The sequence below is a fragment of the Camelus dromedarius genome, chromosome 12, assembly GCF_036321535.1.
Source record: "Camelus dromedarius isolate mCamDro1 chromosome 12, mCamDro1.pat, whole genome shotgun sequence".
NCBI lineage: Eukaryota > Metazoa > Chordata > Mammalia > Artiodactyla > Camelidae > Camelus > Camelus dromedarius.
Genome location: NC_087447.1, coordinates 48,654,545 through 48,679,066, shown reverse-complemented (window position 1 = coordinate 48,679,066; position 24,522 = coordinate 48,654,545). Strand labels below are relative to the sequence as shown.

At 34.4% G+C, this 24,522-nt stretch overlaps 1 protein-coding gene across 1 annotated transcript in view; it reads left to right on the top strand.

Moving 5' to 3' along the window:
• The window catches only part of PGM2L1 (phosphoglucomutase 2 like 1), a 36,147-nt gene extending 12,384 nt beyond the window's left edge, over positions 1-23,763 (top strand). The window contains exons 2-14 of the mRNA XM_010989494.3: positions 732-899; positions 3,110-3,216; positions 4,189-4,273; positions 7,357-7,440; positions 9,320-9,513; positions 10,350-10,539; positions 10,857-10,954; positions 11,722-11,902; positions 13,612-13,705; positions 14,012-14,141; positions 14,372-14,561; positions 17,365-17,498; positions 19,231-23,763. Coding sequence (XP_010987796.1) covers positions 732-899; positions 3,110-3,216; positions 4,189-4,273; positions 7,357-7,440; positions 9,320-9,513; positions 10,350-10,539; positions 10,857-10,954; positions 11,722-11,902; positions 13,612-13,705; positions 14,012-14,141; positions 14,372-14,561; positions 17,365-17,498; positions 19,231-19,333 — 1,758 coding nt within the window. The 3' untranslated portion in view covers positions 19,334-23,763. The remainder of the gene's footprint in view (positions 1-731; positions 900-3,109; positions 3,217-4,188; positions 4,274-7,356; positions 7,441-9,319; positions 9,514-10,349; positions 10,540-10,856; positions 10,955-11,721; positions 11,903-13,611; positions 13,706-14,011; positions 14,142-14,371; positions 14,562-17,364; positions 17,499-19,230) is intronic.
• Positions 23,764-24,522: the final 759 nt, after the last annotated feature.

Here is a 24,522-nt window from a genome sequence, read left to right as displayed (position 1 = left end):
TTTTTCTTATTATAAATGCATTTCTATTTGAAACATGCTACTCATTTGTGAAGCCCTGTTTTCAGTCATAGGCATCCTTGAGCTTTATGAAAATACATTTAAGTATGTGCTAATGAAATAGAGTCCTGAAATAAAGATGTTGGCATGTCCTGCTTCATGAGCCACGTTTGGACTGAATTTTCATTCTCATTCTTAACCAAGTCCACATTTAACACTTAAGACTTCTTTATAGTCAACTTTTACTATAGATAAATTGAACAGTTTTCTGTGACTTTAAAGAGCAGTAAGCCTTATCTGGTCATTTTCAGTTGCAGATGTTTAGGAATTATTTGGTAGACATGTTGTGATGGCGTTTATCCAGTAGCTTTCATGTTTCTTTTAAAACTTAATATGGACTTTAATTGATTCATTTTTGGCTGAGAGGTTTATTTTGGATCCATAGCTCTTAAGTTTTTCAATTTGTTAAAAAAAAAATCTTGACCATGTTATTTAAAAAGTATGACAATTAGAGATATGTAAACCACCCTCAGTAGGGTCTGGCCTCTTTGGGGACTCAGTAAATGGCAGGTACTGTTTTATTGTACATACTAATATTTAGTAGCACTATGGAACTTACAGTGAATGTAGAACCTTATAATGTATGAATAATATTTGTTGGCTCCTCAGAAGGGCTTCATATTAGGACTCTACTTGTGATCCTGATTAAGTGTTAATACTTTTTTTTTTTATAGAATCCCAAAACAAAAGAACAAATTGAAAATCTCTTACGGAATGGGATGAACAAGGAGCTGCGAGATCGTCTTTGTTGCCGAATGACTTTTGGGACTGCAGGACTTCGTTCTGCTATGGGGGCAGGATTTTGCTATATTAATGACCTTACAGTAATACAGTCAACACAGGTTAGTATTTTAAAGTATTACATGTGTACTTCTTATCACTCTAATTTTTCTGCTTTATAAATTAGACCTTTTCTTTAAAAAAAAAAAAAAAGAACAACAACAACAAGAAAAACCACTTTGATATCCAGGAAGGTACTTTCATGTAAATTAAAAATGTAGAATAAATTTGGACCTTTGGTCTTGTACAAGGCTTATCTTAGGAGTCATTTATGTATCCTCAAGGTCGCAGGCTAACTTTCTGATTGAGTTATTTCCATTGCCATAGTCAACTTTTTGACGATATTACTTTGATTTGAAACCAGGAAATGGATATTGACATATTCATTTACTACAAAGAAGCAAACTTAGAAAGAAGCTGATTACTCATTTTGACATATGGCTATTGATAAAGGTTAACCAGAGTATTTGGGAAATTTAGTTGAAAATGTTTCCCTTTAACACGGTTTTCCATATCATTTGAGAGTTAAGACAGTGTATGATACAGTTTGTTTTATTTCTCCCCATTTTTATGCAACTTACTCTAGAAACAAATTACTTCTCTTACCAGTGAATTGTCCTTACTGTTTCACAAGGGACTCCACTTTGGAGGCCAAAATGCATTTAGTGTGTACTAAAAATAGTTCTGGACTAGAGAATTACTTAGTAGGTATAGTTCTAATCGATACTGCCAAACAGTAAATCATCTTTAACCTTGTTCTGAGGAAATTCTCCAAAGCCAAGAGCTAATGCAGGGAATGGGGAAGAAAGGATGACAAGAGACTGAATAGGTAGGATTCTTGCCACCTCCTGCCCCCACCCCTTTTCTTTCCCTGGTCCAGAAGTGCTTCAGTTCAATTTTTTTTATACATTGGGTTTCTCTATAAGCTTTCTTGTTAACTGAAGATTCCTTGACTTTACAAAAAGGGGTAGAGAATGTGTTTGAAAATCAATTGCTATAAAAGTGCACATTTTTAGAGGAGTTGAGATTCCATTGTGTGAAGTGGAAAAGCCAGATGGAATCTGATTCTTAAACCCTAGCCCTTTTCAGAATCTAGGTATAGAGGGATAAGACAAGATGGAGTTTTACACCAGAGAATAATATGAGATTCTGTGAGATTTTAGGATACTGTCATCATTAGAAATATAAATAAGTTAGTGAAACTAGCCAATTTGAACTATAGTAAGCACACACACACTCACTCACTCTCTCTCTCATAGGGAATAGGTTGATAATAATTATACTTGGAAGAGCCAGGAAAGAATGGTCCAGAAGTCACTGGGGCCTCATTTGGTGTTGCCACATAGTTACTTAGCTGTGCATACCATATAGTAGGTCTTCAACAAATCAGTATAACTCAGTGTTAGTTGAATGAATGAATGAGTTGGGACAAGTCATTAAATAGAGCTTCAATCTTACTTTGTCCCCTCTTTTTTGGAAAAGATGTCGAAAGACAGAGACAAAAATAGAACTATGCATTTTTTTCTTTTGGGGGCTGTTATGAGGATTAAATATGGCAGCATTTGTGAAAGTAGTTTTTAAAAGGACTATAATAATACAAAGTGTTATTTTTATAGATGAAAGTGGTAAAGTTAGCAAATCATTCATAAGATAGTTAAGTGCTTTTAGCTGATTGCTTTGATATTTTCAGTATTAAATAGTTCATTTCATATTTTTGGTCACCTTTGACTACAAATTTTCCTTGTTTATGAGATTTTCTTTCTGTGAGATTTTAAAACAAAGGAATAGGATCAGCCACCCTAAGAAATGTTCTAGTGAAGGTTTATGTTGCTAATTTAAAATGTTTATGTCATTAACAGGTCAAATCTTTTAGTTAGCTTCAATCATATGATTTAGTGAGGTATAAAATTGTCAAAATTTTGTTTTCTAGAGCCTTAAGGCAAGAAACAATTTGGGGGGGCTCTTCTAACATACTGATTCTTATGACCCATCTTTTTTTCCTAATGTTTTATGTATCATATTGAATTTAACAGTTACTTCATTGTTATTTCTGTGGTATTAAATGTATCTGAAACTCCAGGAAATAGATGTTCATCATCTCACATTTGAAGATTAACATTATTGTTCCCACATTGGTAAACATGAACAAAAAGAGGAAGCCAGTTCCTTGGGAGCCAATAAGCTGCAAACAACCCACAAAAAGAATAAACTTTAAGTCGTAGAAAAAGCAGGCATTAGTCAGGAACTAATCTTTTGTGTTTGTCTGCTTCAGGGGATGTACAAATACCTTGAGAGATGTTTCTCAGACTTCAAGCAGAGAGGTTTTGTCGTTGGGTATGACACCCGGGGTCAAGTAACTAGCAGCTGCAGCAGCCAGAGGTACAGTGTTCATTGTTTCAGAGATTAAGCTGGATTGTCATAAAACCTTAAAAAAATTTTATGCCCAGTAATAGGATTTCTGAAACAGGAAACCATCAAACAGAAGTGTGATCACATGCTAATGTTTATTTTAAGGCTGAAATAGAAGCATTTCAGAGATAACCTTTGGTTTTTAAAACAGAAAGGAGTAAAATTTTTAAATTTTAGTGTTAGTATTTAGAATGACATCATAACTTATGTTATGATTTTAATATTTTGGCAAAGGCACTAAGTAAGACTAATTATATAGCTTATATTCTCTCATTATAGATTCATTTGATTAGTTTTAGAGTGTTTTCACACAGATAATCATGACATAGTGATACTTTTTTTCAGGAGGTAATTATGCATATTGTGTTTATTGAAGTCTCTTATTTCACTTGCCTCCAGTCTTTTTGCCTTTTGCAGGTTTTATTTCTTACTAAAAGAGCCATCAAAAGATGAATGAGGAGTGTGCCAACTGTCCTCCTGCATCCACAGTCTCATTCAGATCCACATTCTAAAACAGACTCTGCTCCCCTGACACACACCCTTCTCCACCTCCCCCGACCCTGCCTTGCCTTCACAGCCAAACCTTCTGCAAGAAAGATCTCCTTCAACAAGCTCTACATTCCATCTTTTATTTACTCATTTTAAAAATATATGTTTCTTCAAAAATTGAAAAAAAAGATGAATGAGGAAAAAGGAAAAAATTAAAATGTCAATTCTGTTCATTGTTAAGCTCCTTTTTAAAAAAAAAAAAAAAGCTTATTTCTTTAACATTTTGAAGTTGAAACCTGAAGCTTAAAAAACTAGTAATTGTAAGAACTGGTTGTAGTAGGCTACTATATATATTCATAATAATTGTAATATGAAACATTTGTTTTCTGGAAGATTGGTTTTTAAAAAGTATGGTAAGCTAAGGACTAAGTGAATCCTCTATCTTTTTTTTAGGCTTGCTAAACTCACTGCTGCAGTCTTACTGGCCAAAGATATTCCTGTGTACCTTTTTTCAAGATATGTTCCTACACCTTTTGTAGTAAGTGTGCTGTGTTATTGACCATACAGATTGCTGCTCTTGAAAGATTTCTTAAATCAGCCAGGATTCAAATCTTTGTCATGCATACAGTTCTGTATTAAGTGATACAAAGGACATAAAACGAATTTTTCTCTGAATTTATTTTCATTCAAAAAGCATGCATTGAGCCACTTAAGAATTTGATCTATAAAAAGTTGACAAGTCCACAGTCATGGTGGGATATTTTAATAGTCTTCTTTCAGAAAGTGACTTATCAGGCAGGCAAAAATTATTAAGGATAAATGACCACACTGTTAGCATGCTTGATCTGGTTGTGTGTGTGTGTGTAAGTGTGTAAACCCTGTATTCAGTGATGGTAGGATATTCATTCTTATCAAGCAGGGTCACAAAGGAAATCTCGTCAAATACCAGAGGATTGCTTATCGAGCCGTAAACCTGAATACCAATACAGTAAGATTCAAAATAAACCCACAAAACCCAGTGTGTTTGGAATTTTAAAAACACATTTGTAAATAATTTATGACAAGGAAGGTATCATCATGAGAATCAGAAACTACAGGCATCCTTGCTTTGCATGATTATCTGTAAAGATAACCATGTAAGCTAAAACCATGCAAAGCAATCTTAATAATCAACAAGAAAAATTACAATTGTTCTGTGACCTTTAAAAACTTTTTTCCAAAACCTTAAATACACCCTTGCTCTTGGTTTAAAATGTACGAAGAATAAATACTAGAACTAATATTTGTTTGGTTACTGTAATTTAAAACACTAGAAACATTGAGAAATAAAGTATTTTATTTCTTTGTCAAAAATTTATCAAGAATGACCAGTGCTTCTTGTCATAAAACTTAACAATATGAATGAGCATCTTTTCTATGTCTTGGTGAAGTATCACATTCCTTTCTAAGTCGGGATCAGGTTTCTACATTTTATCTTTTGTATTTTTACTGTTGTGAAATATATTCCTTTTTTGCCAGTATCACTTCCTCTGAGACATCTTCCTCCTCTTTATCACAACCACATACCTCATTTGTATCCATATGTTCACCTTTGCTAAGCTTGACTGGTTGCATATCTAAAGTCTCTTGAATGACAGCAGTGTCAACATTCCCAGTTTTTTTTTTTCTGTAACTCTATTTTTGCACACTGTCACATGGATTTATCACTGGGAGATAAGGAGACAACACAACTACGTGCTTTGCTGTCTGTGAGAGCTGACTAACAAGATAGATGCATAGTGATGGATCACTGACAGACTTCAAAAGAGTGACATGATTTGACACTGATCACAATGGATTTCTTATATACATAATTATTTTGGACTGAAGAGCTAGCAGCCAAGCTTGTACTTGATGCAGTTACAGTTAGTGTAGCGTGGTAACTGAAATCTGAATATGTTGGGAGACTGGCATTGTTTGACTAAAATATAGTATTATGTATTTCAGAACTTTGCAAAGCAACTGCCTATATTTAAAAACTGAGCAACATTGAAAACAATAAATAGCAAAAATTATGGGATTTAACTAAAGCCCTACTTAAGGAAGTCACTTATTAATAGTCTTAAGGAATATATTAGGGGAAAAAGATTTAAAATAATGAGCTAAGACTTTAACTTAGTATGTTAGAAGTGAAAGAAAATAAATACAAAAAAGTAAAAGAAAGGAAATAAAGATATGAGGAAAATAAATAGGAAATAAAAAAAGAGTATCAACAAAACAAAAGTTGGCTCTCTGAAGAGAAATAATAAAATGGACAGCTCTGGCAAGGGTGCTCAAGAAAAAAGAGAAAAGATAAAGAATTAAAGGAGTGCATAATAAACACAGTAGAGATTAAGAAAACTACAATATTCTAAACAACATAATGCAGATAAATGTGAAGCTTAGGAGAACTGGTTCATTTTCTAGATTAATTGATATATCAAAACTGAAAAAAAATTGAACTGATTTTTTTTTTAATCTCAAAATAAAAATGTCAGGTCCAGATGATTATGTGGGCAAGTTTTACCAAATGTTTGAGAATTAAATAATGTCTCTCTAAATTGTTACTAGTGATTTATTGGAAATAAAGCTAAGTGGCTTTAGAATTTTAAAGAATTGAAGGAATTGTTAAACATTTAGCCCTAATAAATGGTGGAAACCAGAGAGGGCCCAGAAATGTAGAACATTCCTATAATATTCTGCCACTGCTTACCAGTTCCACTGTAACTGTGTGTTGGCCTTCCTCTCTTACTGTGGTAGATTTGCTCTAACTGCTAAAGAAGTTATTTTTAGCAGTCCCAAATTCATACCCTTTATCACCATGACTTTGAGTCAAAAGGCTATCTTCCTTGACTATCTGCAGCAGAAACATCTTGGAAAAGAACTCTGACCAGATTTGGGTTATGAGGCAGTCTCTGAGTTAAATCATCAAGGGAATAGGTTATTCTGGTCAGCCCGGGGTCATGTGTCCACTCCAACCCCCCCCCCCCCACCATGGCCAGAAGAGAAGCTGGATATGATGGTAGAAGGAGTAGGGGGAACATCCTAGATAGACAAATAATAACTACAAATAAAAAGGGAAATTCAACCTGGGAATTAACTTTGGGAGAGAAGATGGTAATTTGACCTTTATATGATATAAGACCACAGAGTGGTTCTACCCTTGTATCTTCTCCTTTATGATTGCCTAATGTTGAATAAACTTACAGTGTGTAAAATGTGGTGGATTAGATGATTTCTAAATTTACTCCCAGCTCTAGTATTTTATGATTCTGTTCCCTTCTTACATCTCCAGAGTCTGGTGGAGTGTCTGGCATATAGTAGGTGTTAACTATTTGTTAAATGAACAAAATAATTATAGGACTAAGTTAAATGAAAGTGGGGAGAAAAAAAGCCATTTAGTCTAACAGGTAAGTGGTTACTGATGACCTAACAGTTAGGTGGCTTTATACCCAGTGAGCCTGGGCTTGATTATTGAGGTTTTAGGCCATTTATATCTTAATATCTTTTCCAATTTTTCAGTCAATGTTATTCTTACGTCAAATTTATGAGCAGCTAGGAAACAAAATGGAATGACAGTGTTTGTTTGTGTGTTTGTTTCAGCCATATGCAGTCCAGGAGCTCAAAGCAGTTGCAGGCGTAATGATTACTGCATCTCACAACCGCAAAGAAGACAATGGATACAAGGTAAACTTGGACTCCTGACCTTTGCTTATTTCATAGTTCTTATTTTATTTAAATAATATGTGCTGAATATATTTTTTATAGTAGGGAGCAGAGGTAGACATTGGGGACAGAAAGATAGAAACATGTATGCCTAATGGCCCTTACTTATTACTTCTCAATATGTACTCTTAACAAGTCTCTTCAGCGGTCTTTTTACTTTTGGTACCTTACTACTTTTGATTTCCCGATCCCATCTCAAATCCATCCTCTCTACCAGTTTAGAAATAAAGTCATTTTGTACCAAGAACTTGAAGAACGAATGGGAGTTTGCAGGAAGAGAGCCGTAAGAATGGTACCTTGACCTCACTCTCCTCTCCCTCCAACCTTCTGCTGGGACTCCCTGTTGGCCATGGGACCTGTTTGATGTGTCAGGCTTCATGGCAGAAAATAGGGTGGAGAAGGGTAAAGAGTGGGTCTGGAGGGGTGGACAGACGATATGGCACAATGTTGAGTATTGTTTGGGACTCCTGGGTGATGAGTCTGTGATCTTATATTCTTTTTTCATCTTGGGTAGAAGGACTCCAGGCACACAGAGCTCTGCTTTACTGGGGAAAAGAAGATTTAATACTAATCTAAGATTTTGGCCCTGGCCAGCTAAGTGGGTAGTATTACCAGTTACAGAGGCAAGGAGTAATTTCGGTTTTACTTTGGACCTCAGATTTGAAATTTTTTAATCACCCAGAACTTAAAAAGAAACATACATGCTTCCTCATCATCTTTCAATGACAGTGGGCAGAACTTTTTCTATTCTATATTTCCTCTAAGAGGGGCATCTCAGTTCCAATTTCCTACCTTCCACATGGGCATTACCACTCAAGAACCAGATAAATGAACAATTCCCAAACCCCAGGCAGCCAAGGCTTCAGCCCACAGCCTTATCACTCTGGTTTTCCATTCTTTCCTTTTTTTCCCCACTGCCTGGAGTTTTCCCTTTCGAAGGAAGGGGAAAGAAGGTTGTGGACTAAGCTATGCATTTTAGATAATATTTTTCCTATTTTATCTAGCATTTTGAGGTATTGATAGAGTGAGAATTTTTAGGTCATCTTATCTCCCATATTGCTTGGCACAGAGCTTAGGACATAGTATATACTCAAATGTATTCTTTCCTTCATTCAAGATGTAGTAGAGGGGATCCATGTCAAATACATGGGAGAAGTTAGTATAGATACTCTCAGATACTCTCTAAGCTGAGTCCCTTTTAACTTTGAGAGCCTGCGAAGTATAGAAATACACTTTCTTGCTTTTTTGGTTAACTGTTCCTAATGTCTTGTTGATCAGGCTACTTGACAAACTGACAACTTAATGAAATGTATTTTCATTAAATACTGTAAGTACATATACTGAAATGTATGTGAATAACTAGCATGTTAATTGTCTTTCCTGATACAAACTTTATTTAGTGTGACATAAATTCTACTTTAGTTTATAACTGAAAAATAATTTGTTGTCATATAACAGAACCACTGTATAATGCTAAAATTTCACAGTATCAAGTTTTATGGCTTCTTAGATTATCTTTAATACATAGTTATAGATCTAAGATTATGATTGGACACTAAAGTATATGCATATTATAATGTTATAGTGATGCCCTTATATTTTATTTGTATTGTTATTAAAGCATACTTCTAAAAGAGAAAATAATACATGATCATTTTATTGAGAAATCCCTGTGGAATCATTGCCATCAATATCCTTGGGTATTAAATTAATCCAATGTTGACATTTTCTGCTTGATTAATTTGATATGTTTCTTTAAAAGTCAGATATCTCTACTGTAGCTAATAAACCATATGGCCAACATTTCAAGTAATTATAGCTGTGTTTACCCATCATCTAGGTTTATTGGGAAAATGGTGCTCAGATCACATCTCCTCATGATAAAGAAATTCTGAAATGTATAGAAGAGTGTGTGGAACCCTGGAATGGTTCCTGGAATGATAATTTAGTGGATACCAGCCCACTGAAGAGAGATCCTCTGCAGGACATTTGTAGAAGATACATGGAAGATCTGCAAAAGATCTGTTTTCACAGGTATTCAAGTGGGAATATAGGATAATATTACCTTAGAATAAGATTAACAAATAAGGGAAAGAAATACAGATAAAAATGTGATGGCTATTTATTATATTAAAATTATAGCCAAGTAGTACTATTCGTAATAGTCAAAAAGTAGAAATAACCCAAATATCCATTAACTAAGTATGTAGTATATCCATACAATGAAATATTATTCAGCAGTAAAAAGAAATGAAATACTGTTGCATACTACAACATGGATAAACTTTAAAAACATGCTGCGTGAAGGAAGCCAGTCTCACAAAGGACCACATAGTATATGGTTCCATTGATGTGAAACATCCAGAGTAGGCAAATCTGTAGAGATAGAAACAAAAAGTATACTAGTATTTGCCCATGGCTGGAAGAAATGGGAAGGTTAGAGTGTGGCAGCTGTGGGGTATGGGGTTTCTTTTGGGGGTAATGGAAATGTTCTAAAATTGATTATGATAATGGTTGAACAACTCTGTGAATATAATGCAAGCCATTGAATTGTATATTTTAAATGGATCAATTGTATAGTATATTAATTACCTCTCAATAAAGCTGTTAAAAATTATAGCTGAATATATGTATTCACTCTATATAAGATCAGGAAATTTCCTGTAAAACTTGATTTTTCCTTCCCTATTTTCATATTTCTATAACTATTCCATAAATAGCTAACACTACTTTTAGAAAACATCCTGGCTTGTTGAGTATATCTTCCCTATCCTAGCACAACATATTTTAGCTTTTTCTCTAGCTTATTTTAATTATATCACAAGTAATGAGTTTTATAATATTGATTGAATGATGATTTTCCTTTACAGGGAGTTAAACTCAAAGACCACCTTGAAGTTTATACATACATCTTTTCATGGAGTTGGACATGACTATGTGCAGTTGGCTTTTCAAGTATTTGGTTTTAAGCCTCCAATTCCAGTACCAGAACAAAAAGATCCTGATCCAGACTTTTCTACTGTTAAATGCCCAAATCCTGAAGAAGGAGAATCTGTGCTGGTATTTTTTTTCTATATTTAAATTATTATTACTGTATTAAACTTTATCGAGTGAGTAGAACTCATTGACAATTCAAAGATTGCCTATAAAGCTAAAACCACTTTAGTTTACATCTTTTAAATTATATTAGAGCCACATGTTCTGCTTTATTTGAAATCTCTATAGTGGATATCCCTACTTCTAGGCTTATTTTAAATTTATCCAAACTATATTCCTTGTAAAATTCATATCACTTAACATAGTGCCTATATTTAGGAATATGAACATTAAATTTAACCATCTTCAATGCAATTCAGCTTTTTGGGTCACCATTTCAGGAATTATCTTTGAGACTGGCAGAGAAAGAAAGTGCCCGGATAGTGCTAGCCACAGATCCTGATGCAGACCGACTGGCAGTGGCGGAACTTCAGGAGAAGTAAGTAGAACCTCTTACTTGATAAAAAGCTTACACTTTGAAAAACAATTTTTGATTTTAAGTCTTACAGGCTCATTGGAAATAATAATTTAAAAAAAAAAAAAAGAAAAGAAATCTCTTATAAGTCCACCATCCAGAGATAACCAGCTAGGATGATATTTTGACTTTTCCTTCGCGTGTTTTTTCTATTCAAATAGTTAAGAAATATTTGTTTTTTATATAATTGTGATCATACTATATCTAGCTTTATATCTTGATTATTTTCCACTTGATATTGTACTGGGAGCATTTTTCTCTGTCCTTAAATTTTGTTTAAAATACTAATTTTTGAAATGGCAGAATGACACAGCATTGTAAACTGACTATACTCCAATTTAAAAAAAATGGCAGAATATCCCAGCAGATTACTTTATCAATGCAATCAGCTCCTAATCTTGATTCTTTGGGTTGCTGTGTATTTTTGCCGTTATAGTGTTGTGACAAATGTCCTTACATAAAGAAGACATCATACTATAATTTTTTTCTCTTTAAGCAGGAAAATTAAAGTCACAGTGTAATAATTTTTCAGAGGACATTGTTGCCATTCCTACCCTAAGCTCACCCTGGACAGTTAGGAAAGAAGTAATAAATGTTTTCTCAAAAATCACATGCGGTAGTGTTTGGGTTTTCCTATGTGAAGGATGGTAATTTATATTGTAGGTCTTGGATCAAAAAGTTTTAATGACAAGTTATAGAGGTCTTGACTTGAATTTTCATTCTCTCTGCAGTGGTGATTGGAAAGTTTTCACAGGGAATGAGTTGGCAGCTTTATTTGGGTGGTGGATGTTTGATTGCTGGAAGAAAAATAAATCAAAAAACGCTGATGTGAAGGATGTTTATATGTTAGCCACCACAGTCTCCTCCAAAATTTTGAAGGCAATTGCTCTTAAAGAAGGATTTCATTTTGAAGTAAGAATAGATAATATCTGCGTGCTACTTTTCTAAACCTGTCTATAAATTGAAGTTGTCGCCCCAGTAAAACTGACTTTTATTGATTTTTGATTTTTGATACTGATTTATTGATTTAGGAATTATTCCTAATTCCCTCTTTTTTTTCCTAATTCTGTTAACACTTGCTTAATCTTTTTGATCGTTTAGACACCTTGAGCCAAATTCATCCTGTATGTGAATTTCTGAAACTAGTAAGATAAGATGTTCTTTAAAAATTGCATTAATGTTTATTATTCTGTGCAACAGCACCTAGTTTTCATACTGAGAAAATCTGGTTCCCAGTGACCTCATCAGTAACAGAAACTCCACTCTCCAAAATTATATATGTCATTGACTGCTTGTTTAGGCTCTTAGAATTCAGTCTTAAGAAACTTGAAGTAGTCTTCTAAATTGCAAATTAAGACTCAGTGATTCTACATCCAAAAAACAAGTAATGATTCGCTCTCAGCCCAAATCATTAACCTTTGTGAGCCTCAGGCAGTTAGGCTGACCATTTTTTACTAATGCCAATTAAATTGCTTCTCCACTGCCATCTTTGCCAACTATCAGTGAAAAAGTCACCTCTGGGCATTTTTCTTGAGTCACAGTCAAGTTATAGGTCTTAACACTAATTGACTGAATAAAAGAAAATTGTACCTTAATGATACAGAACTTACAGTTTCAGGCTTTCTAAAATACAGATAGCAAAATAGAAGAGAATTTATTGAAGCCTGAACCTTTTCCTTGTGGTAAGAAAAATGTATAATGAGCACAAAAGAGAAAAAAAGAACATGATTCTGAAGACTAGTATTATAAATTTCCTTCCTTGTTTTCATTGGGGTAGTGGGCAGTGCAGCAGAGGTTTTTTTTTTTTATTTTTTTTCCAGTGAGGAGGTATAGAGAGGTGAATAAGGAATCTTAAATTAGTAATGGAGAACTCTGGAGTCAGTGGGCATCACACACTCTTTCGACGCTAAAACAGTTCATGTCTTTAAAATGAATAGTAGCTCAACAGATGAAAATGACCAAAGAAGGACTTAGTAAGTTTCTTGATGTATTTATTTGAGCCATGGTGTTATGGTAAGGTACACGTGGTTCATATACATGTTGAGATAGTGCTGAAAGTGCATCATTTAAAAGCTTTATGGCATTTGGTTACTCAGGGGGACTAAATTACAATCTTCATAGGCAATCTTACATTAATGCTTATAAAGCAGCTTGCAGGAAAGTTTCTGAGAAGCAGTATAATTGAATCCTGGCTCCATCTTTTATATGCAGCATAATCTTGAGCAAATTTGCTGAACCTCTGAGCCGCTGTTTCAGCAAAAGAGTTTTTGTGAGCATTAAAAAAGATGATGACGTAAAGCAGCTGTTAGAGTGCTTGATAAATAGATGATCATAATGTATGTGTGTATTTATGTTACTTTGTGACTGTATACATCACCACTTATTGGATTATGTTTGGTATAAAATACCTACTACTGTGCTCGATAAATAGTAGGTCATCAGTTGTGGCAGTGTGTATATCCATGTACTTTATGACCATATGTTTACCAATATATAAGTCTTTGTAGACCAAAGACCATAACAGATCATTATGAAAGTGTTATGTGCATTTAGTGACAGGCTTTTCTCTAATATGTATTTTTATGAGTCACTTAACAAGGGTGGCCTTCTCTGCATTTCAGGAAACATTACCAGGTTTTAAATGGATTGGAAGTAGGATAAAAGACCTCCTGGAAAATGGGAAAGAAGTCCTTTTTTCATTTGAAGAGTCTATTGGTATGTGGTAAATATTAAAATGTTTGAAATTTGAATGAGAGCATTTTTTAAAATAGGAATTTTTGTCATCTGGTTTTGCATTTTGAGTTGTAAAAACCACCGAGAACTCAGAAATATGTAGATGCATTTCTCATCAGGAAAAAAACCCTTAAAGGTCCCCTAAATACCTTCAGTATCAGTGGGTTTCATTTACTACTAGGCTTTTTAATTCATTGGTCCTGCTGAAGAAATGTAAAACCATTGTAACTATATCTATATGTGTATGCTTATGTTTTCCTCCTTTTTAAAGATGTTTTTAATTCTCAGGTTTTCTGTGTGGAACTTCAGTTTTGGATAAAGATGGGGTGAGTGCAGCCGCCGTTGTTGCCGAGATGGCATCTTACTTGGAAACCATGGATATAACATTGAAACAACAACTGATTAAGGTTTATGAAAAGTAAGTTCTACTGTTACACATTTTGCATTTTAAATTTTTCATTTTTTTGTCTTAATTTTAGCTTTTGAAATTTGTTTTTGAGGAATAGTCATTCTTTTTTTAAAAGTACTAAAATTATCTGCATTAAGGACTGCCACTTTCTGCATAACACTGAATAGTCTTATCTTTAATACATACTTTTCTAAAGAGTGTCTTGAAATCTGATTTTAACATTTTAAATCTTTGTGCAGATATGGTTATCATATTTCAAAAACTTCATATTTCTTGTGTTATGATCCAACTACCATCAAAAGTATATTTGAAAGGCTTCGCAATTTTGATTCTCCAAAAGAGTACCCCAAATTTTGTGGGACATTTCCTATACTGCATGTACGAGATGTTACCACTGGATATGACAGCAGCCAGCCTAATAAGAAATCAGTAAGTACCTTTTTTTTTTTTTTTAAGTGTTTAACAATTTGTAATAATTCATACTATAGTAAAATAGTGGCAGGTCAAGCCAGTGAGTTTCTTGAAACTAGGACCCATTATTTTTCTCTGGAGCAGTTGTATGTTCACTCACTGGCTCTCTGACTCTGATCCTGTCCTCCTGCCCTCCTCACTCCCACGTGTGTGCTGCCCCCTGAGGGTGGAGAGTGGGAAGGAGAGAGACAGAAAGGGAGGGAGAATGCATGATGATGCTAAATAATGTTGAAAATAAAGTCTAAAAGCCTATCATTTCAAAGATGTACAACTTCCCTTTTCAGTCTTATTCCCTATACCTCCAGCCAAATAGAATAACATAGTTTCTTACATACATACATTTAAAATTTTTTTTCAAATTAAAATTTTTTTTCTGTTTTTGCTCAAGCTGTTTCCTCAGTCCACCTTTTCTTCCTACTGCTGCAGATCCACATTTTAGCCATTATCTAAGACTTCAGGCAAATGTTACCTCCTCCACGTACCCTCCAGGCTCCATGATCAGATATCTTCCTCCTGAGGTTTCGTTATATATTGTGCCTTCCGCTTGTCATTTAGCACTTTCTACCTTATGTTATCATTGCATTGTGTGTGGCAGATGCATTTCTAATATACCTTTATGTCTTTCAAAGCTCCTGCTACATGGTAGGTCCTCAAAAAATATTTAAATGCCGCAGATTGCTGATTGTATTTATTTTATTATTATTAGTATTATTAGCCTAAATTTCTGTTTATAACATTCTGATGTTGTCTCAAGATTCTAGGGACATAATGTATTTTGGGAAATCTTCAGCCTTTTGTGTAGAATACTACCTGTATTCACTTTGTGTTTATTCATCCAGTCAACAAAAATTGGTTCTCAGTTGTGGTTATTCTGTGTATATGCACATATATGTGTGTGTATATGTGTATACATACTTATCTGTTTTTGTAAACTACTTGAAAAGAAGAACCAGAGTTTTTGCTTCTTTTTATTTCTCTAATGTTGCTATGCTTAGAATAGTTCTTGGCACTTCCTCTTGACTCCCTTTAAAGTTTATGGTATTTGTTATTCAGAGTGCTTTCCTATCTGTTCTGTACTGATGCTCATACAGTTTTGTAAGGCTGGTAGTCTAGATATTTAACCCCCTGACATCACATTGTAAGTGTCAAAGACTACTGCTTTTTTCTTTTCCACATTTCAGATTGGCATTCCTCTGTGTGTTCAGTAGGCATTTATCAAAACCCTTCTGTGCTATAGGCACAGGCCCACTGGGAACACAGTACTGACAAAGGCACCGTTTCTATGCTCAGGAGTCTAGTGGGGAAATGGACAAGTAAACAGTGATTACTTTACAAAATGATAAGGGCTACCAGGGGGTGCATAGGGTGCCATAGAAGAGCATAGGGAGGTCCCTCCCTCAGACTTGAGGGGCTTATGGAAGGCTTTTTAGACAACTTAGTGAGCTGAGTTCTAGAGTATGAGTAGGAGTTATCCAGCTGTAGGAGGAACAGAGGGTGTTTCAGGCAAAGGGAGCAGCAGGTGCTATGTCTGGAGGTGAAAAGGCATGTTTTCCTTCAAAGAACCACAAGTAGTTCCTCTAGCTGTAATGTGTGCAAGGCAGAATGGCATGTATGGTGCATGGGTTAAGGGGGCAAACTTGCAGGCAGGAGGAGTTAGCATGCTATTTCAGTAATCAAGACGAGAGATGATGGAAGCCTGAATGTAATAAAGCAGCAGTAGTGATGGAGAGAGTCAGACAGTGTTGAGTTAAAGGATAGAATAGGCAGGACTTGATACTTATGGCCTGTGAGTGAAAAGGCAGGAAGGAAGGTCTCTGTCTTAAGCAACTAGTGTGTGGTAGTACCAGACTGAGAAAGAGGTCCCACGGAGAGGACCGGGCTCAAGATGGGAAGGCACCACTGTCAACCCCTCCATCCTAGGACAACTTCACAGTTCCCTCGAGATGACTTCACGGACTGATGTGTGGTCCAGGAAAAGTATTAGGGTTATATATTCAATGTCAGTAAAGCTTCATTTCTTGTTTTAATTTTTAGGTAAAAAAAATTTTACTGCATCCCAATGGATGATTTTACCCATCCTCTAAGATACATGCACTCTGCTTTGGAGACTATTGATAAACTGTCTGTGAAAGTGCTTTGAAATTGTAAAGCATTTTGCAGACATAGAGGAAGTTTGTACTTTGACACAGATAGACCTGGCTTTAACTTCTTGTTCTGCCACTTAGCTGATTACCTTGAGCAGGTTGTTTACTCTCTTTGAGCCTTGTCCATAAATTGGCAGTAATATTTACTTTTCAGGATTATTGCTGAGACCTGGAGATCATGTGTATAAGTTACATAACCCAATGCCTGTGCTATTATAAATGTTCAGTAAATGGTACATTTATGAATTACCATATATGTAATCTTTTGTATTTTAAAATTCTTTTAAGAGTATTTAAAATTTTTTAATTGTGGTAAAAAATACATAACATAAAATTTACCATCTTAATCATTTTTAAGAGTACAGTTCAGTAAACTGTATTCATATTGTTGTGCAGCAGATCTCCAGAACTTTTTCATCTTGCTAAACTGAAGCTCTGTACCCCTTAAACAAGTCCTCATTTCCCCCTCCCCCTAGCCCTTGACAATCACCCTTCTACTTTCTGTTTCTATGAATTTTACTATTTTACATACCTCATATAAGTAGAATGTATTTTACAACACTTGAAAATGAGAAAGGTACCAAGTATAATTAAGCTGTTGTTACATTTGTGCATAGGTGCTGCCTATGAGTAAAAACAGCCAAATGATTACATTTACTTTTCAAAACGGCTGTGTTGCTACTCTTCGGACAAGTGGGACAGAACCAAAGATAAAGTATTATGCAGAGATGTGTGCATCACCTGAGCAGAGGTGAGAATTGACTTTTTAAATAAATATGTGTGTGTGTGTACACACACACACACACACAAGCTTTGTTGAGATGTAATTCACATACCCTTCAGTTCAGCCATTTCTAGTATACAACACAATAGGTTTTAGTATATTCAGAGCTGTGCAAATATCACTATAATTAATTTTAGGACATTTTCATCACCTCAAAAAGAAACCCTATACCATTAGCAGTCACTCCCCATTCCCCTCCCTCCCAGCCCTAGGCAACCACCAATCTACTATTTGTCATCAGAGATTTGCTTACTCTGGACATTTCATAATGGAATCATACAATATGTGGTCCTTTGTGACTAGCCTCTTTTACTTAGCATAATGTTTTCAAGGTTCATCCATGTTAGCATCAATCAGTACCTTATTCTTTTTTTTTTTTAATTTGTTTTCATGGCCCAGTGATATTCCACTGTATGGATATACCACATTTTTTATCCATTTATCAGGTGATAGACATTTGGGTTGTTTCCACATTTTGGCTGTTAGGAATAATGGTACTCTAAATGTTTGTGTACAAGTATCTGTGTGGACGTATATTTTCATTTCACTTGGGTATATATCTAGGAGTAGAATTGCTGGGTCATATGTTTAACCTTTTAAGGAACTGCCAGACTGATTTCCAAAGAGGCTATATTATTTGGGAACTGAATTTTAATTCTTTAGTGAATTTATATTCCTGGGAAAGCTCTCTGAGCTTTAACTATTATATGATGAACATAAACAGATGATCAACAAATAATTTATTTATTGCCAAACATTCATTTTCTACATCTAATATGATATGACTTAATCTGCCCAATTTATTTCCTTTTAAGAGTATGAATTATGACTAAATTACCTTTAATAAGCATACTCAAAGGCTCTTTAAACTTTTATAAGTAGTATTTCCTATAACGTTGTCATTGATAAATATTTATTTGGAAAGGAGATTTTTTGGAATTGCCTTGAGAGCCCAAGTTACATTATTTACTATTTCCATAAGTCTTTGTGTTTAGGAGTAGATTTATTTCCTTTGAGGGAGAAAATGACCTCCTGAAGTCATTCAGAGCAGAGTGTAAAGTAAACCAAATTGTGTAATGCTATATTTGGTTAAAAATGAAGGATAATTATTAAAGTAATAAAAATTGATTTGTTGTATAGCTTGTAAAATGACTGTATGTGAAGGCAGTTTTAAAGAGGCCTTCCTAGAAATGTTTTGGACAATGTTAGCTCTTCAGGTGATGACTTTGAAGGGCATAGTTGTTATTTTTTAAATATCTCATTCTTTGAGTCACACTTCTTTCTCTGCTACCTGAAATAAACACCGTATCATCCCATAGTATCTATACTGGGTACTCTTCAAAGTATTTCAGGAAGTCATTTTATGTTAATACCTGGTATTAGTGTTCTAAGCCATTAAATTACCTGACCCAGGAGAAATCTTTAGACATGCTGTATGTAACTCAGCCATGTTTCATGTACCAGGCAACTCCTTTTAGTGCAGTTCAACTTTAGTTTGTGATAATGGTGTTCTGTGTGTGTGATTCCCCTCTTCCCACCTTTGGCCTTGTTTTGTTTTGTTTCAACTGAATTTCTCTTTTGTTTACCAATTATCTAATCATCCATCAGGTATATGCCCTCTTAAAAAGTTATAACAATGTAAACAAATTTTAAAACTATGAAAATAAAGAATTTCAAAACTTCTAACCTTTTTCCTCAGTGACACTGCCTTACTAGAAGAGGAATTGAAGAAACTCATTGATGCTTTGATTGAGCATTTTCTTGAGCCCAGTAAGAATGGCCTGACCTGGCGTTCTGTTTAGTGTACACCAGTACACTCATTAATTTTCCCTGGCATATGGAACAGAACAACCAAGAACTCCACACATTGAACTCGTGTTAACATTCTCTCTCTGTCTCATCTGGCCAAGTCTGTTTGGTTTTATCTTCTTTTAGGTGGCTGACTAAACAAACTGTATAAATTTGAAATGAAATGGTCTGGAGAGAAATGTTTCAAATTTGTTCATAATCTTGAACAAAAGTCATTACATTAAAAGTATTATGGTAATACATCATTCTTCCTCCAACAGAAACAAAACAATACTAATGTGAGTTTTCTTGGGAAAGTGTGATTAAGCTTACTTAGTTCCGTATTCTTGTAATTGTGTGTTGCATGTTTTTTTTTTTAAGAGAGATAAATGTAGAATTAGTTAAGGAAATTAATCTATAAAATTGGCACTGCTCCCAGAAAACTGTGGAGAAGTATCATAGTTATATCTAACTTACAAATTAGAGTATTTGAAGTAGGGTATTTAACATTTCTAGCTTAGAACAGATGTTACAATATATGGTTTCAGCACCTGTTTCAGGTGCTCTTGGTGCAGTGTAAAGTTATTGTATTTAGTTAAAGTCCTGACATTTACTGAACATAAAACAATAGTGGCAACACTCCTAGTGGCTTGGTTCTTGTCAAATTTCTCAGTGCCTTCTCAGGGTATGGTTTGAATTGAAATAGTGTTCTTGCATTGAATGTAATTTATCATTTAATTTGCGAATAGTTAAGGAAAACCTTCCAAACTATATAGGTGCTTCCCCTCTATATCAAATAGGTTTGTTGATTTTAAAATCTTACGTATGTGCACCAAAATCTTAAAAGCAGGGTCAGTGTACCTGTAGTTAAGGATATTCATATTAGAATTGTGTCAGTTATCACAGCCTTTAAAGAAAAACATCTGAACTGAGATAGGAGCTGTGAATTTATTTAAAAGTAGAACTTTTAAATTACATTTTTATATTTCTTTATCAAATGAAATAATGCTAATTTTACTAAGAAATAAAACATCCAGATTTAAGATATTATGCAACACTAAAACTACATGTTTTAAAACTAAAGTCCAGTTTATCTTAACATCTTACTGACTTCTGTAGAATTTCTGATCACAAGAGTACTATTTATCTTTCTCAATGTGGGAAAAAATTTTTGGAAAATCGATTTTGCTTGATTCTGTAGTCTTCTTAAAAAAAAAAAAAGAGTTAATAGAGAAACACTATTTAATCTTCTTAAAGCATACCCTGCCCTATAGCTAACAGAGTACTTAAACGTATGTGGTGTATAGTTAAGAGATAACAACAACAAGGCCTTAGGTGTACATAATCATACTAAACAAATTGCCTACGAGAGGTAACTAGTATTAGAGAATTTATTTCCTAAATAATAATAATAATACAAAATTTGAACTGACTAGAATATTTATTAAATCATAGTTTGGCTTACTGCAGCTGTTGACTAACATTTGGTTAAACCCAGATAATCTGAATATAATTTTCAAATTATTGTATTGCCACTATTGTTAATTTGTTCCTTCCTTGCTTTCTTATTGCTAAATCTTGTATGACTGTAGATAATACGCAACTAAATGTAGAGAACCATATTTCTGATCGAGTTTGTTTTCAAAGGCTTTGCACTGAAAAAGAAATATGTAGATTGTTTTGCTTTATTTGCTTTTAGGAATGTAGATTGTAATTTAGGAAATGACCTATATTCTACAAAGTGGTATGAACAATGCTTATATATATGAAAAATATGTATATTCGGTTTTAGTATCTGTGTTTCAGTGACTGAAGAACAAAGTGGAGCTAAAATGATACAATAGCTGACTTATAATCACTAAAGCCATGTCATACTGTCATTCTATTATAAAGAGAACAGTTTTTAGTGCTTTAATATAATGCAGCACTTAGGTCATGTTAATCACAGAGAAAAGTCATTAAGGTTTGGATTCTTATCTCAAAAATTTTAAAATCCCAAGTTAAAATTAACAAAACTTTACAGATGTTCCTGAAGTGTATATAAGAGAATTCTTTGATTCTAGCCAAGTTCTTGAGTCTGTCTGAGCATATTTAACAAGAACTTGACACAGTGGGTGTACGCTTGCTTAGCAGGGTCAATTTAGTAGCCCACACCATCCAGGAGAAACAGAAGTGCTGACCAGTAGATCTCAGCCTTAGAATCTACACTGTTTATCTTTTTCTTTATGAATAATATGGAAATGAATGCATTCTTTTTCAGTGTGTAGATCAAAACTGGGATTTTCTAGAGAGGTGGATATAGTTCAGTGGTAGACTGCATGCTTAGCATGCACAAGGTCCTGGGTTCAATCCCCATACCTCCATGAAAAAAATTTTTTTTTAAACTGGGATTTTCTAGAACTTTGGGAAAAGGAAAGAATTAGTAGGGCAAGGTCAAAGCATATATTGGAAATAAACAGAATAAACAGTAGAAATAAACAAACAATAGAAAGGTCAGTACAGCGGCACAAGGAATGCTTCGTGTGAAGGGCAAACTTAACACCCGAAAGTAGGGAATGGACTGGCTGTGGGCAAGTTGTTTACTTTTGTTTATGTGTTGTTATGACGAACAGATAGTGATGATTTATTAGTGACCACTAAAAAGAGGCCAAAGAGGCCTTTGAGGAGGTGAGAAAAAGTACCCCTCTTACTGATTCAGTTCCTGCTAAGATGCTGTGTTTTAGGATCCAATGGGAACAGGGGAGGGGAGGATATAGCAGAACTAAAAAGGAATAAAATATAGATTGGAAAATAAGACCACTGAGAGAAAGTTCAAAAGATTAAGATCATTTAACTCTGGAGGGGAGAAAGCTATTGAGATAGTTTAATAAGTCTTGAGTTATTAATTGAATCTTTTATTGAAGGACTCAAAGTAAGAAGTAATATGACAAACTGTTCTCCGTCTCCAACGAAGACAGAATAAGAGGTAATAGAGACTTAAAAAAAATTAAATTAAAAAATTTAATATTAAGGGATATACTAAATGGCTTTTCAAGTTTCCTTCCAATACTTTTTTTTTTTTAATCTCAGGTTGGAGCAAAGATGATGTCATAAAGAGCACTGAAAGTAACATTTAAGTTTCACTCCATGTCTAGAAGCGTTTAGCTCACAAGACAGTTCTTGTATATATTGAGTAGTAGATGCATGAATGCAGCCTTTATTCACTGTATAAAGACCTGCTCAATTTAATCTGGCAAACTAAGTGACACTTGAACACAGTTTTGTTTATCTTGAAGAATGTATACCATTATAGGATATTTGAGGATTTTGTTTTAAATAATAAATTATTGTTATTTGGATGTCATAACTTCAGCTGACAGAAAGATTCTAAGAGGTTGGATGTTTTGGAATATCTTTACATAGAGAATAGACCTCCCATTTCTTAAGCACGTTGCTTCTGGAATTGATGCAACAAAGGTATTAGCTGAAGTTTAATGGAGAAATTGTTCTACGAACTGCTGCTATCGGTATTTCTCTCACCATGTTTTCCATTGATGTTTGTGATGCTTGAAAAATCCAAATTCTGCTTGGAGAAATTTGTTTTATGCCTTTTTCTCTCTACCTCCCTCTTTCCCTAGGTGCCCTCCTACATTTTGTTACTGTGAAAAGCTATTGCCCTATTACCTCACTGATAAGAAATCTTAACTGTATTCATTCAGAATGCTTTAAACTTATTCCTAAGCTGTTTTGTTTATGGACTTTTGGTTATTTTGTTTTTACTGTGAGAATATTTAAGACATTGTAAGAAGTAATTTTAAATCTGTTGCATAAACTTTTTTCAGTCTGTCCGGATATTGCTATATATTAACTTATTATGGCCTTTTACAATTCACTTGTTTTCTGAGATCACTCTAGAAACTGATGAAGAAAGAGTCATGCTAACCAAAAGGAATGGTCAATTGATCTAGCATTTTATTTCAGATTTTCTTGTACTTTGGGCATCCAAAGCACAAGGTCTAAGGAAATCCTTTTTCACATCTGTCCCTCAAAGCATTTTGCCATAAGAAGTCTAAGTGGAAAGAAGAGATTCTCTCATTGTCTGACTCTTTACACAAACTGACAAAAACAAAGTTACTGTTTACCATTGGTTACTTGAAAGTATTCACCATACTGTTGCATTCATTAGGATATCTCTTCTCTCGGTTAATTCAAGACTGTGTACCTAAAAAAGAGAACATACAAAAATGAGTAAAGTGACCAAGATAAGGGCAAAGTGACATATCTAAAGTTTGCTTCTCGAATGTTTCCACCAGCATAATCCTAAAGCAGAGGAGCAGGAATGTGTGGGGGAAGGGGCCTCAGAGCAAAATCAAAAGCAGCCTGCCACTCGTGAAATTTCCTGTCCTGTCTTAAAAATGTAAGTGAATTTTGCGTTCTCCATAATAAAACTGTTTTAATATAAAAATGCTTCCTTCAGTCTTCATGGAAACTAGTGCTGCCAGAAAGAGGCACCATGTTTATCACATGGGCTCTCAGTTTTCTCCCTGAGCACCCCCGCCAAAAGTTGCTGCGTATCCCTAGGGGTACACACACTGACCGATCCTAGTGTGAGAAATATAAGCATAGAACATATCTAGGACTTTTCTCTGTCCTTTAGAAGCTGACCTTTGAAAGTACTAATGCCAAATTAAAGCGACCTGAATCAGTTATGTTACCACCAAACCTTGTAATATAATCAAATGTGTTGGTCAGTTTTGCTCTCTTTAATTCATTGGCATCCCTTGACTAAGAATAAGCACCCTACTGTCAGTTCCCTGAGAGCAGGGATCATGGTTTATTATTTTTCATATCCACAGCACCTAGTGTGGTACATCTTATAGAGTGCTTAGTTGGTGATGAGAGGAATTATGGGATTTTATTTTAAGGAAGTAAATAGTTTAAGAAACAATCAAAAAAGGTTAATTTTCTGATTCAGCTTTTAAAAAAATAATTCTCAGTACTGAAATTTGTAATTAGTAATGTTAATTAAGCACACACACCCATAAATACTCTGTTCCTTTGGGGAGAGCAGAGCATATTCCTATTTGGAAATTGTATGAAATGCCTAGTATTTTACACTCAAAGCAAGATGTTGGCCAAGATGGCCAAGAAATTATCTCTAGACTTAACATCACTAATATTAGTGCCATTATGAGCCTACTAGTGCTGCCTTCCAAGTGAGTCA